At 41.6% G+C, this 14333-nt stretch overlaps 1 protein-coding gene across 1 annotated transcript in view; it reads right to left on the bottom strand.

The window, feature by feature from the left end:
* Nucleotides 1–2748: 2748 nt before the first annotated feature.
* LOC146796415 (melanin-concentrating hormone receptor 1-like) overlaps nucleotides 2749–14333 on the bottom strand; it is a 289077-nt gene continuing 277492 nt past the window's right edge. Inside the window, exon 2 of the mRNA XM_085630205.1 lies at nucleotides 2749–6082. Within this exon, the coding sequence (XP_085486331.1) occupies nucleotides 5043–6082 (1040 nt within the window). The 3' untranslated portion in view covers nucleotides 2749–5042. The remainder of the gene's footprint in view (nucleotides 6083–14333) is intronic.

Genomic DNA, 14333 nt, shown 5'->3' with positions numbered 1-14333 from the left:
ATTGTAATGAGGCAAAAAGGGAATGAGGCAGTGTCTGACGATTAGGTTTGGTAATGTGGTGTATGGTGCTAGAAGAAGCCTCATTGTTTACATTAAGGTGAGTCAAAATGGTTTGAACTGTGTGAATCAGTCAAAGTTGTGAAAATCGATTCAGTTTGAAAGTGGCATATGGAATATGTGGTATCCGTGAAGAGCTCAGGTGGGTGTAATTTTCTGAATTATCTGTGTTAAGTGCTATTGGAGTGTGTGTACTATATGTATGAAGAGGTATATGATGTAGTTATGTCTCTTTATTATGTTTTGGGCTTGGAATTTAGAAAAAAAAAATCTGTAATATTTACTTGTAACATGTTCTGGTGTTAGTTGGGAGTGGAATTTTAGTTGCCAGCACTGACTTGGGTGTGGGTTGTTTATAAAGGGTGTCTTCAATCAAAGAATGCTTTCTGGCATCCTTGACAGAGCAACCTTGGCATAGAATACCTTCTTTACAGTCATGGCCAGGAAGCCTGCTGTGAAAACTTAAACAGTCAAACAATCAAACAGCTAATTATTTTTAGGTCAAGGCTACCAGATAGTGCAGCTGTCTGGTTGATAAATACCTACTGAGTGCTTAGCAAGAACTTAGGGGCCGATTATGACTTAGGGCAGTGCTGCGCTGGCTCTCCGCAGAAACAGCACTACCAGAGCCGCACAAGGACCGCCCACCTTATTATGACTTCAACTCGTGTAAGGCGGACGGTCCTTTGCCTTTCCCATGGAGGTGTCTGGAAAACAGGCAAAGCAATGGGAACAGCAGAAAAAGTTACAACACGGCATGGACGGTGATATCCTTTCCGTACTGGATTTTTGGGAGAGTACAGACAGGGGAGCACATGTTGTGCGCCCCCCAAATGTATCCTCATGGCAGGGTGGATGGGGGCCCTGTAGGCCCCCTTTTTTCCTGCACCACCAGTCTTTTCATGCAGGGGTCCCTGCCGTGAAATGGCTGGCATTGCCGAAACTCATAATATGCTCAGTCCCGCTGAGCATTTTACATTGTGGCACAGCTACGCCACTGCCAGGGAAGAACTGTTCCCTGGTGCAGCTGGTGGTCCACCACTGGTAAGATGGTGAGAGTCGTAATCCGGTGATGGTGGACCACCATTGCTGCGCTACCACAAGTGTGCAGGTCGAAATACTGCCACACTGATGATCAGGCCCTTACATTGGACTTAAAGCCTATTCTTGTTTACGATTAGTTGGCTTTTTTTCACTTTAATTTACTTGCTTATTATTGAGGGCTTGCCATGTCCCTCCCTTGACGCATAGCCTTTTTACTTGTGTCCCTTCACTGCTCGCTTTTAGAAAACTTCTTATTTCGATTTGCTGAAGCACTCCGTACTGATTTTCCAGTTGTCTCCCATGCTTACTTCTCTCTTATCTGTGCGCTTCATGAAGGTATAATGCTTCTGCTGTACCTTGATTATGATATCTTTAGGACAGATTACCCAAATAAACCAGGTGGGGGTGTTGCTGCCATGGCAAATAAAGTTCTAAAAGAGACTGCAAATTATGTTCTATCCAGCACATATTGTAAGACTTTTTTTTTTTTTTTAAATCAATGTAAATCATAATGTGCTGGTTTTCATATTCACTTGTATTCCCCAGAAAGAACAACTGTATTTTTGGCTACGATAGCAGAGGGCTAAAATGCCAGAGAGCTTATATATGGTGCTCTCTGGAAATTGATTTTATCACCCCTTTTATTTATTAGCTACATGCGCCGTCTGGCCGCAGCTGTAACCTTAGTGGGAGTGTCCTTCTGCATGTATGCCGACAATATGCAGTTCCTTTTCAGTTTATAGAAACTGGGGGATGTAGATTGTCCTCCATACTTGGAAGTAAATAACTGTCTGCATTTTCCCAGATGGGGTATGGCCCAAAAAATACTTAAAATAAATCCTTACAAAACTGATATATACCGACAGCTAATGGCCACAAAGGCTTCTTGAGTGTCCGACAGTAAAGGGTCCATAACCAGCTCCTACAAAACCAGTGCGTAATGTAGGTATTGTCATTGTTTCAAGCTGTTCACTTATAAAGAAACAAAACATTGTGGCCAAAATATGCTACTGGCAGTTAAAATATTGTAGAATATATTACCTTACCTGGAGGATAGCCTGCATTTGCTGGTGGTGAATGCACTGTGTCCTGGATTCAAATCACGTTTTCTGCCCAAGTACTATAGTCCTTGGAATGCTTAGTGTTATTCCACCTGGAAACGTAACCATAGCTCACGAAACAACTAGTCCGAGTCCCCTTGCAAGGAGGGTCAAAGTCCTGTTAGCATCTTAACCCTGCAAAAGGTCACAAATGTCATTGAAATTCGAGGTGGTTAGGGCATGCAATGAGGGAGGGCACTTGGAAGTAGTTCAGTGGTCCTTGTAACACAAGCATTAAAAAAAACACAACTAATGACCTCTAGTAAACCATTGGCGCCATAAACTGCTTCAATTCTGCTTTCAATTGACTACATTAAACCAAATGTGAAGGATCGCTTATGTGTCCTCTTTGCGGTTTAACCATAACCACATAAATCTCAGTGCTAACTAGACTGTCCAGTCAATGCTACATCCAGTTGGTTTGGAAAGTTTGAAAAGTCCTTTACAGAATGTATCGAGAAAGGTAAACGTATTTAGAGACAGTTAATACTCATGAACAAGTTTGCATCATTATGCTTTATTTCATGACATCATCAAGTATGCTGCTCCATTGATGAATAATCTCCAATTTGTTAACTGAATCAGAGATACAATATCTGTACTGCACTGGTTTACTGCTGAAGAGCCTTGGGTTTTTACTCGAGAAATAGCCTGGGCAACCCTTGCACGTCTTCATTTTAGACACAGGTTACCACCAATCTCAGCATGCAGACACGGTTATCACAAAGGCAGTAGACTCCAGAAAACAAAAACATTTCAAAAAGTCATGAACAAATCAATTATAAACTTTTTACAATTTTCACATATCAACATCACATTTACATTATAAAAATAAACATCCAAAGGACAATAAAACGCCCCCCAAAAAGAACTCTTTGTAAAGCACTAGTGACATTTTGTTAAACAGCATACAGTTGTGCTGTACATCTATTGTACTCACATGCATTCATTAACACAACAGTATTTGTGCACTTTCTAACCTGGCTCTTGTAACAAAGAGTTGTACAGAATCGCCTGACAGACAATTGAATGGTCGGAGCTAATGGGGTGGATCCAATCAACTTTTGTGATGTCATTCAAAGTCCCAGATGCCCTGAAGTGTCGAATCTATGTCGAGCCATCATACAAAAACAAGTTTGCCTAATAAATTAGTGTGTTCTCTTGCAGACTAGACGCTCCTCTCATTTTAAGTGGATAACAAAAGGTTCGAGTGACCCTCCAAAGGGCAGGTGAGGATTAACGGGGTATGGCACACAGTTCTAGAATATTCTTTCTCAGAGAAACCTGCGTCGTCAGCGTTTCCGTTGTGGCAATCTGAATATTCGCAAACAGGCACTTTATGAAACAAGTTAATTAGTGAATTTCCTTCTAGCTGTAAACACCAGTCTAAGTAGGAGTTTAGTTAATTACATTCTCAGCTTTTTGTCTAAATGTGAGGCTAATCTCAATGGGCCAAACCACGATGCCCTTGGTTTCTACCTCATATTTAGTGCTATTCAAAGGCAGAACCGAGGTGCAGAGACTTGACTGGACTGGAACCCCCCTCTCCTTCTCTCCTCCTGTTGCAAATTTTGCTCAGTGTTGATTTCATTTCCGTACTATGCATGTATAAAGTATGCCTCTTTTACAGCTCTCATAAATCCAGGCTAAAAACGCCTCCTTTCTAAAGATTTTTTTCCAGTGTTTAGGATATAGAAGTATGGACATGTTGGTACGGACACCAGTTCTCTCAAGAGAAATAGTGTGCCCCATGATACAGAGGACCTGAATTGAGAACAGTGAGAAGACCTACTCTGATAGGACTCATAATGATGGACAGAAAGAAAGTATAAATGTACGAACATGGACGCGTCAAGTTTCTGTTTGTGTCACTTTCACATCAAGATAAATAAATCTGTGTTTGTATTGTGCAAGTAATATAAAAAACTCCAATCCCGCTAATCCTAGATATTTGGTTGCTTTGTCATTCTTCGCTTTTTAGTAAGGCATCCAGCTAAATAGGCTTAAAAATCCATGCTGCCTTTATCTACCCCACGGATCTCACAGCTGCCTATTAGACTTAGCTTTTTTTCTCAACATGAATTTATTTTCAGTCATTCCACACTTGCAAAGGTTCTTGTTTGGTTTTCTCAGAAGCTATCATATGTTTATCTCATTTAAAATGCACACCGCACAGAATACAAATATTTTATGTCTCAGGATAGTTCCTATAGTGATGCTCGCCATCTGTTTTGAAAGGTGACTGTGAAGTTAAACCCCTGGAGTGAGCTTTTTATTTGATTTGAAATACAAAACTCGTGAATCCAAAATAAAACACCTGATAACTATATGTCTGTAACATTCATTCAGTCGGAAATGTAGGAAATTACTTTGCACGTTTCAATTTAATCTGTTATATGGACCAGCCACTGAAGAAAAAGCATTTCTCTTTACTCAGACCTGCATCAATAACAATTACCAACCACAGGCATTCTAGAATGTTCGTTGGTTTGATGATGTCAGCTGCGGATTTGAGATCTATTGTGGCATCATTTACCGGATGGCCCCTTCATCACTTTTGCTTTAGGACATTGCTATGTCCTGTCAGGGTCTACCTCTGCATGCCATTGGTTTTGCAGCCCTTTCAGCAGACTTTACTCTGTCACTTTTCATGTCTTCTCGACCTGCTTCTGTTCTTCAGTCATTGCAAGTCTGAATAAAAGCCATCTTATTCCACCAAGATTGTAATCCACTTCAGTGAAAAGCCTTTGCAAATAGATTATAGCCAGTTTCTAAGGATCCATTTCAAATTCCAGTTATCTTTTATGTCAAGCAAGGTTCTCTGGATGGATGGTGCTTTCATCAAGGGACCGAGACAGATAATGATATGTAGTTGTCTATGTTGTGAGCATACATCATGCTGAGGGATGTTTCTTGTGTGGGCCCCGAACATATCCTGACAGAGGGGCTTATTTCGCTGGTGACATGCCTCTCGCCCCGTCTCACCTGCTGGCCAGGGCAGACTGCCTTCACCAGATGTCGTTTAAAGGTGTCACTTAACACAATGTAGATGAATGGATTGATGCAACTGTTCGCATAGCCCAAGCTGATCGCTACATTGTATGCGTAGAGGAATATAAGAGAAGGCTCAGCAATTTTAAGGTGGACCAGCTGTAAGATATGATATGGGGCCCAACAAATAAAGAAAGCAGAGCAGATTGTCACGGCTGTCCTGGTTATCTTCTTTGTTCTGACCCTGAAGTTCCTCTGGGGCAAGGGTACCACCACACAGGATATGTGCTTCTGTATCTTCAGGTAAACAATACAGATGACAAGCAGAGGGATAACAAACGCAAGAAAGAACTGGTAGAGTGTGTACCAGTAGATGTCAATTGAAAGGTTGGGCAAAATGATGCCACATCCAGCATTGCCATCCGACAGCTCAATAAGCTGAGTGTACATGAACACTGGGATGATGGTGATGAGAGAGAGAAGGCACAACACCACAATCACTGCCGCAGCTGCAAATGGAGTTCTCACATATGATGAGCGGATAGGATGGACTGTGGCCAAGTACCGGTCAACAGACATGGCTGTGAGGATATATGTGCTAGCAAACTGACTGTTGGCGTCGAGGGCTGTGATGATAGTGCACATGGCCGCTCCAAAGTGCCAGACCCCATGACCTAGGAGCTGGTGAATAAGAAAGGGCATTCCAAGCAGGAATAGGAGGTCAGTCACTGAGAGGCTCACAATGAAGATGTCGGCGATGTTATGGCTGCCCTTGGGTTTCTTGTTGATGGTGTAGATGACAATGCAGTTCCCAATGGTACCCATTAGACAAATGATCCCAAAAATAACAGGAAGGACAATGCTGCTCTGGTCTTTCCGCTTGGGCACATCTGGAAGTAAGAAAAAAAAGCAGGCAGGATTATTTGAAGAATTGTAATAAAAACACACATCCTTTGCATACTACGACCACCTCTGTCACAATCTAACATGAGCTAAATTTGAATTGGTTTTTAGACACTGGTGTACACTGATACACTTTGGGATATTTTAGTTTTTTTTGTTTATGTTTGAATAATACTATGCTGCTCAGTTCAGGCTCAGAATTGTCAAAGTATATCCTCTTATCTGTACTTATCTGTTGCAAGTGTAACAAACATGAATATAGTTTTAGATATTAGATCAAACAAAAGATTATCCTTTACAATGTACTGCCTCTGCCAACTCTCTGTATCCAAAATTATATGTAAGAAACCCCACAAAAGTCGCCAATGCTGGTGTGAGGTGTAAGTAATGACATAAAAGATTTTCATTCTAAGGCAAACTATTAAAACTTAAAAAAGTACATCTAACTTTGGGAAACTGGGAATTAGCTCAGTTTAAGTATAACATTTTAGATTAAAAAAAAATAACACACAATTTGTATTAAATTGCATTAATAGAATCAGGATTTCTTACATCATAATTTGAAACTTGCATAACATTTCCTCATGGGATTTCTACCAAATGTCTTTCAAGTATACTCAACATCAGATATAGGGTTACTAGTACTAGAGAACATAGCTGACTCGCTGGTAATGACCACAGAAAGATATAGTGCAGTCCTTGATCGCTTAGTGGCAGATTTATCTAGTCTTTTGCCACTACAAAGTCTGTAAAGCGGTCTGAGAAGAGTATTTACTTTTCAGTGCAAAGCTATTTTTCCACTAGAAAATTGTCTGTTTTTTAGGTGCAAATATTACTTTTTGCTGCTTAATGTTACTTTGCGTCAAGGTGGTATTATATGGGTTGCACTTGAATATTCCAGCCCAAGCACCCATTTGTTTTAAACAAAACCCTATCGATGGAAATTGTTAGACTGGGCTTTGCATCAAAATATAATGTCTCCTTGAGGCAGGTGCAAAATTGGAGAAATATATTTAGTCCACGAGTTCACATTGCATGTCTACTCCAACCGCATACATCCAACATGTGAAAAGTTTTAAAACCAGCTTAGGCATAGTATTTTGTACAGGAAGGGTGCTTTCAGTACAAAACCAACTGTTGACATCATGCACACTGCTCTGCACCATGCTGCAAAAGTGTGTGACTGGTGACAAGCAGCCTGTTTGTGGACCAGCGCAGGGGAAGAGAGCACCAGCAGGCTATACTTACTTATAAAAATGGCTAAACTGCTCTCTCTCTCCTACTATGGTTTCTCTGTTGTATTGAGCTACATTTTAGTAAATGTGCCCTTAGAGACAACTGATAACTACTTGTCCATTTGTTATATTGTTACTGCTCCTAGGCGAGGTTCTCCCATATGGTGCAACAGTGCTCCAGTGACCTACATGATGTAGGACACAATTAATTAATTAGGAAAATGGCCAATCAGCTTGAGCGATTCCAGCTAGGGTTCCAACTTGAACAAGACAGTGTTTGTCATTGACCCCAAAAATGATATCTACAAAAGAAATATAAATTCAGACTGTACCTACTTTGGAAAAATGTCTTGATTCAACACTGGGACTGGCCCACTGACAGTGAGACCCCTCAGGATGGGTAGAAAATAAGTGATATATGCACATTTCCTATGAACATAAGGCATGTGGAGGAAAGGATAGGAGGTATTTAATTTAATGTACCTTCCTTCTACAAGGATGCAAATTCAGGCTTCTGGTAGCATGTGACTAGTTTGGGCCAGTTATATGTAGAAGGTAGTCCCTGCGTCGATCGTTCTCTGTTTTGCATATCCCATAGCTGCCAACTCACATGGTGCTACCGCGTGACACACTATATTAGCTGCCCTCACATGGTCTCCTGGTGAGGAGGCGATATTGCACTGTGGCAGGGAAAACAAGCTGAAAACCACTGTGAATAGTGGTTTTCCAGCTCATTTTCAGAGGCTTTGACCTGCCAACGTCCATTAAGGGGTGTGAAAACACCCCAGGACATGAGCACCAGCCTCAGCAAGCTTTTTGTTTGGGAGGAGGGTGCTTGTGGCCATGGGTGGCGGTCAAAAGTGTCTTGTAGGTACTTCCCAGCATGAGACCCGGACCCTTCAAGGCACTGACCCTCCATCCTCACACAGTGAGATTGTTCTTCAAGTTGAATGGTATATCCCATATTGAACTTTTGTGCGGGTATTTTAATTATCCTGAAGACCTGTTCACTATACCGATGTTTGGAGATAACTGTAGATGATAAAGTGTTTGGAATCAAAGCACCATCTTCCGGCTACTACCTCGAAGAAATAAGAATCAAACATTTGAAAAATCTGAAAACTGTAAAGTTAGCACAAGCTTTGGAATCTAGAGCTGGAAAATTCAGTTGACCAAAACTAGAGGGGTTATTTAGAACTTGTCAGAGCTGCAGAGCCACCATAAATCAGCTGCTCATTTGCCCCACCAAACTCATAGTTACCTGCCCAATCTGAGGTGACTGAAGCACATTTTGTGCTGGTGGAGCCTGAACTGCTTCAACTGGTAGAAATCTCTCATCTGGTGGACTGTCTGCCGTTGGTCTGCTAGGGCACAGTGATGGTCTCACTACTGTAGGGAGGATGGGGCACCACCTCCACTAGATGTCTTTACCTGTGAATTGCACAGGAGGTATGGTCGTCACAGGCAAAGGTTTTTAAGTACTAACCCCTGATTTGGAAGATTATTATTGAAATACAAAAGTGTTTGCAAAGCGGGCTAAATATATTGAAAACTCTTTAGCAGACAGAGCAAATGCCCCAATGGCGGGTGCAAGAAAAACATATAGACAATAGCCTTCGCTGAAGGGGCGGGCAACCTGCCACCCTCTACATAATGGCCCTGGATTAAAGTAAGGAGTCAACAATGTTATGTTGCCTGATCTGCATGTTTTGGTTTCTAAACCTAGCCCCATCTAGAAATATATCAAGTAGGGTAACATTCCAATAGATACAAGGACGTTTACCCAACACCAGAGACATTCCTGGGTAGTGTACCTGCCATTGTATAACCAGATTGAAAATATTATTATAAAAGCACACAGTTCTTATGAAGATTGAAACTACTAATAGTATCAAGATGTTTGCACTAAACGTCTGCCACTTATTCTAGGGCCCATTTCAAATCAATGGAAAATGGTGTAAACGTCATTAGAAAACATAGATATTTTATTGCCCAAGTGCTTTAACTATGGTGATAACCCTGAGTAGCTTACTAGTGTGGTTGGCCATGACATAATCATGATAAATTAAAGTTTTATCAACACATGCCAGGCACTTGACACGCGAGGCCCAAACTGAAACCACATCGTCTAGAGTTTTTAACAATGCACTGGCACAGGCTTGCAACTGCATTCCAACAATATATAGGCAATCCCTGAACTTACCTACAATCAGGCATTTTGATCATCTTCCTCAGCAGTGTAATGCCCACCGAGTGATTGCCTGCTTTCTGCATTCATGCATTGAGCAAGGTCTATTACTGGTTGCCCTAAAACTGGCATGAGTCCCCTCTTGACTTTGAGAGGGGAGGGGCAGTGCATGCACATCTTTGTGTGTGGTGGTACACTTCTCCTTGATATAGTGAGGAAAGGCAGGCTTTGTTGCACCACAACCCCAATCTGAGATAAAGCATGCCCCTAAGAAAAATCAATGCCCATCAATCATTGTATTATGCCTTGGCAGAGAAAGTGGCTTGATCTAGATGAAGGCGAAATACTAACTGAGGATGCCATATATGTCATTCATAAAAGAGGCAGGGGCAAGGCTAGCAGACGACAAAAATCAACCAAAGTGCCAAGAGCTCATCTATAACCACCCTTTGACTGCTCCTATCGATATATATATATACATTTTGTCATATGAAAATGCACTAATCCTACTTTTCTGAGGGTTATTTATAATGCACATAGCAAATAAGGATAGTGTTGCATGCACCAAATTATGTGCCCCAAGATCTCTCTGTGACTTTTGTCGGTTGTTGTATTTCAGAGAAATGTTGCCTCTTCAAACGTGCACTGACTGTCATACTTGCAAACTAATTAACATTCCCAAAGGCGTTTCAGCACTATTCAAAGGCATAGGATGCTTTGAAGACAAGATGATTTGCTTCCATGGTGATATCATGGTGCAGTCTCTAGCCATGAGACATGCAACATACCATTCGATTTGCTACCAAAAGTAGAGCTAGCCTTTAATAGAACTGAATAGGTTGGTATGTTCGTAAAGGTTGAGTGTCTAGCTCCGTGAATCTTACGAATCTCTTCGGCTAGGAAACTGATAGCACCAGATGAGGGCCACCTCTATGTGCTTCTACCTAACACTGCTATCGAGGGTGAAAGCCACATCACAATCAATCAATCAGGATTTGTAAAGTACGGCAAACCATCCAATAGGGTATACAGGCGCTTGCAGGCCCCAGAGGCTTATTCAAACAGCTAGGTCTTGAGGGCCATTCAGAATTCCAGAAGTGAGGTGATGGTCTGGAGGTTCGAGGGGAGGCTGTTTCAGGTCTTTGCTGCAATGTGGAAGGAGTGTCCTCCACTTCTGCTTCAGTAGATGCGGGGAGTATGGTCATGTGAAAGGGAGGCGGAGCTTAGTCTTCTCAATGGTTGATGGAAGTCCAGGAGGTTGTTAATGTAGGCAGGTCCTTGGTTGTGTAGAGCCTTGTGTGCATGGGTTAGCAGCTTGAATTGACAGCTCTTCTGTAGAAGGACCCAGTGGAGTTTCCTGAGGTAGGGTGTGATGTGGGTTCGTTGAGGAAGGCCGAAGATGAGTCTGGCTGCAGCGTTCTGTATGGTCAGAAGTCTCTGTAGAAGGTGTGTGGCTAAATTTGCTCCCATTACTAAGGAAATCAAAAAACGTCACTGGTTTCCTGTTGGGAAACGGGTGCGTTTCAAAGCCTTATGCAGCATCTACAAGGCACTCAAAGGCACAGGCCCAGATTACCTGAAACGGCAAATGCAGTGGTACCTGTCCAAAAGAACTCTTCGCTCCCTTGGAGCCAAGTTGGTGATAGTACCACTCATTAAAAAAGCCTCATGGGGTGGGAGACGCTTTGTTGTTTGCGCAGCAAAGGCCTGGAAGGACCTTCCCTTCCATCTGAGAAACACCACTGACCTCCTTACTTTTAGGAAGGAATTAAAAACCTGGCTCTTTAACCTGTAATGTTGTCTACCATTTCAGTGCTCAGAGGAAAGTAGCTAGCGCCAGAACACCCTTGGGTAATTGTTGTGCTTTAGAAATACCTATAACATAATATAACATACCTACGTAGAGGACATTGCCGTAGTCCAGTCGGCTTGTGACGAGGGCTTGTGTCACAGTGCATCTTGTGTGTAGGGTAGTCACTTGAAGATCTCACGTAGCATGCGCAGAGTGAGGAACAAAGTGGAGGAGACAGTGTTGATCTGTGATTTCATAGTGCGCTTGTTGCCAATGATGATTCTGAGGTTTCTGGCGTGGTTGGAGGGAGTGTGTGCAGGTCCTAGATCTGATGGCCACCAGTAGTCGTTCCATGTATTGCTGCTGTTGCCAAAGATAAGTACTTCCATCTTGCCTGTGTTCAGCTGCAGACAGTTGTTCTTCATCCAGTCGGTGTCGTTTGTCATGCATCTGTGGAAGCTGGTTCTGGTGGTGGTGGGGCCATCGGTGAGTGAGAGGATGAGCTGGGTGTCTTCTGCCTAGGAAATTATGTTGAGACCGTGGGACTCGACGATGTTGGCCAGCTGGGTCACATATGGTTTGAAGAGAATGGGGCTGAGGGATGAACCTTGGGTGACACGGCAGGTGATCACCTTGCGTTCAGAGGTGAAAGGTGGGAGGTGGATACTCTGGGCTCTACTGGTGAGGAAGGAGGGGATCTATCTGAGCGGTTGTATGAGTAGCTGTATGGAAGAGAGGGTCTCAGATTTCACTCATACTATATCATAGAAATTCAGCAGTTACAGTTACCTGAGCTAACTATAGCTTACGCCCCGCAATGCACTGCTTATGACCTCACATATTAGTAGGTTGGTACATATGTTTAACACTTAGAAACTCTTAGAAAACACACTCACATGATGAGGTCATCAGTGATGCAATTTGAGCTGTCATCTTTAATGTCATCAGTGATGTCACTTACCATGTCATGAGTGATGTAATATGTGAGGTCACAAGCAGTGCATTGCGAGGACGTAAGTTTAACTGCTGAATTTAACTAGTTTTGTATGAGTGAAATCTGTGTCTAACTATAATGTCTCTGTACCCTTTTGTTTTGCAGTGAATTTCCAAGGTTTAAAAAAAATCTATTTCCTAACTATAAAGTTCCTGTAACCTTTGGTATTTTCAGTGAATATATGTGTGTGTGTGTATATATATATATATATATATATATATATATATATATATATATATATATATATATATATATATATATATATATATATATATATATATATATATATATATATATATATCCCCAAAGTCCACAAGGACATCACAAACCCTCCAGGTCGCCCTATTATTTCGGCAATTAACAGTGCATTTGAACACACATCAAAGTTTGTTGATTCATTTCTTTGTCCCCTAGTTAGTAAGCTTCCTTCTTTTATCCAGGATACAGGTGACTTTTTACGAAGAATATACGACATGCCATGGGAATCAGATTTCCTTTTAATGACTATTGATGTTACAACCTTGTATACTAGCATACGGCATAAGGATGGGTTGAATGCTGTTAAACATTTCCTGGGAGGCAGACCAGCAAAATTTTGGAACCACACACAGATGTTATTAACTATGGTCACCATGTGTTTAGAAAGCAATTTTTTTTCTTTTCAATGGTGAGCTTTACCATCAACTCTGCGGGACAGCCATGGGTACCTGCTTCGCCCCCAGCTATGCTAATTTGCATATGGGCTGGTGGGAGGAGCAGGTAATCCAATCCCTTTTCCATCAAGAAGAACAGGAAAATATAATAATGTGGAGTCGGTTTATCGATGACCTTTTTATTATATGGAAAGGTGATGAAAACAGTGCCCAAGATTTTGTTAATAGGATACAGATTAATCAACTAAATCTGAAGTTTACCAGTTCCATCAGTAGAGCAGAGGTCAACTTCTTAGATTTAACAGTGTACACCCATCAAGGCAAGCTACATACGAAGTTGTTTCGAAAACCTACAGATGGCAACACGTTGCTTCATGCATCCAGTTTCCATCCAGCCAACCTTGTCAGGAGTATCCCCTACGGGGAATGCCTTAGAGCAATGAGAAACTGTAGCACGAAGCAAGATTTGGACATAGAATTGGAATGCCTCAAAAGAAGATTCTCTACAAGAGGATACTCTCAGGAGTGCATTCATGAAGCGATGAGGAAGGCTACTCAAAAATCCAGGGAAGAAGTACTCTTCAACCCTAGTAAGAACAAAAACAAGAATAAAAGTAAAAAGAATGAAGATTCTCAATGCAGGATGATTACGAGATTCAATAATCAGCAAAAAGATTTAAGACATATCCTGCAGAAACATTGGCACATTATACGTAATGATCCTATCTTGAAAAAATTTGTGCCAAAAAGGCCCCTTATCACCTTCAGAAGGGCTCGGTCTCTCAAACAGGCTTTAGTAAGCAATATGCTAACTACTAAAACTCAGACAAGTACTAATGAGTCATGGTTAGGGGGAAAAACGGGTTCCTCAAATGCACTAAATGCAAGGCATGTACCTTCGGCAAGAATACAGTTGGTTATATGTTGTGTTTTTCCAAGAAAGAACAGAAAATAAAAGGTCAATTTTCGTGTAAAACCGAATTTGCTGTCTATGTGCTTCAGTGCCCCTGTGGCCTGAAGTACGTAGGCAGCACTATTCTTCAGGTCCACAAACGAGTGTTACAACATATACGAGCAATTAAAAATGTAGATAAAGCGTATCCCGTTGCTCGACACTTTGCAAGTTGTCACAAAAGTGACATAAAAGGGTTGTCGTACTTTGTAATCGATGCTGTACCAGTGAACATCAGGGGAGGTGATCGCCAAAAAATGTTGCGTAAGCTAGAATCTAGCTACATTATCAAATTGAATACAAAAACCCCAATGGGGCTTAATATGGAAGAAGATCTATACACATACCTGTAATTATCCTTACGATCCTGACATTTTCTTTTTTAACTGTTTCACTTCACTTATACCATTAACAGGAGGGTAAA

The sequence above is a fragment of the Triturus cristatus genome, chromosome 10, assembly GCF_964204655.1.
Source record: "Triturus cristatus chromosome 10, aTriCri1.1, whole genome shotgun sequence".
Taxonomy (NCBI): domain Eukaryota; kingdom Metazoa; phylum Chordata; class Amphibia; order Caudata; family Salamandridae; genus Triturus; species Triturus cristatus.
The sequence above is the reverse complement of the archived record's forward strand: the minus strand, read 5'-3'. Positions and strand labels throughout refer to the sequence as shown.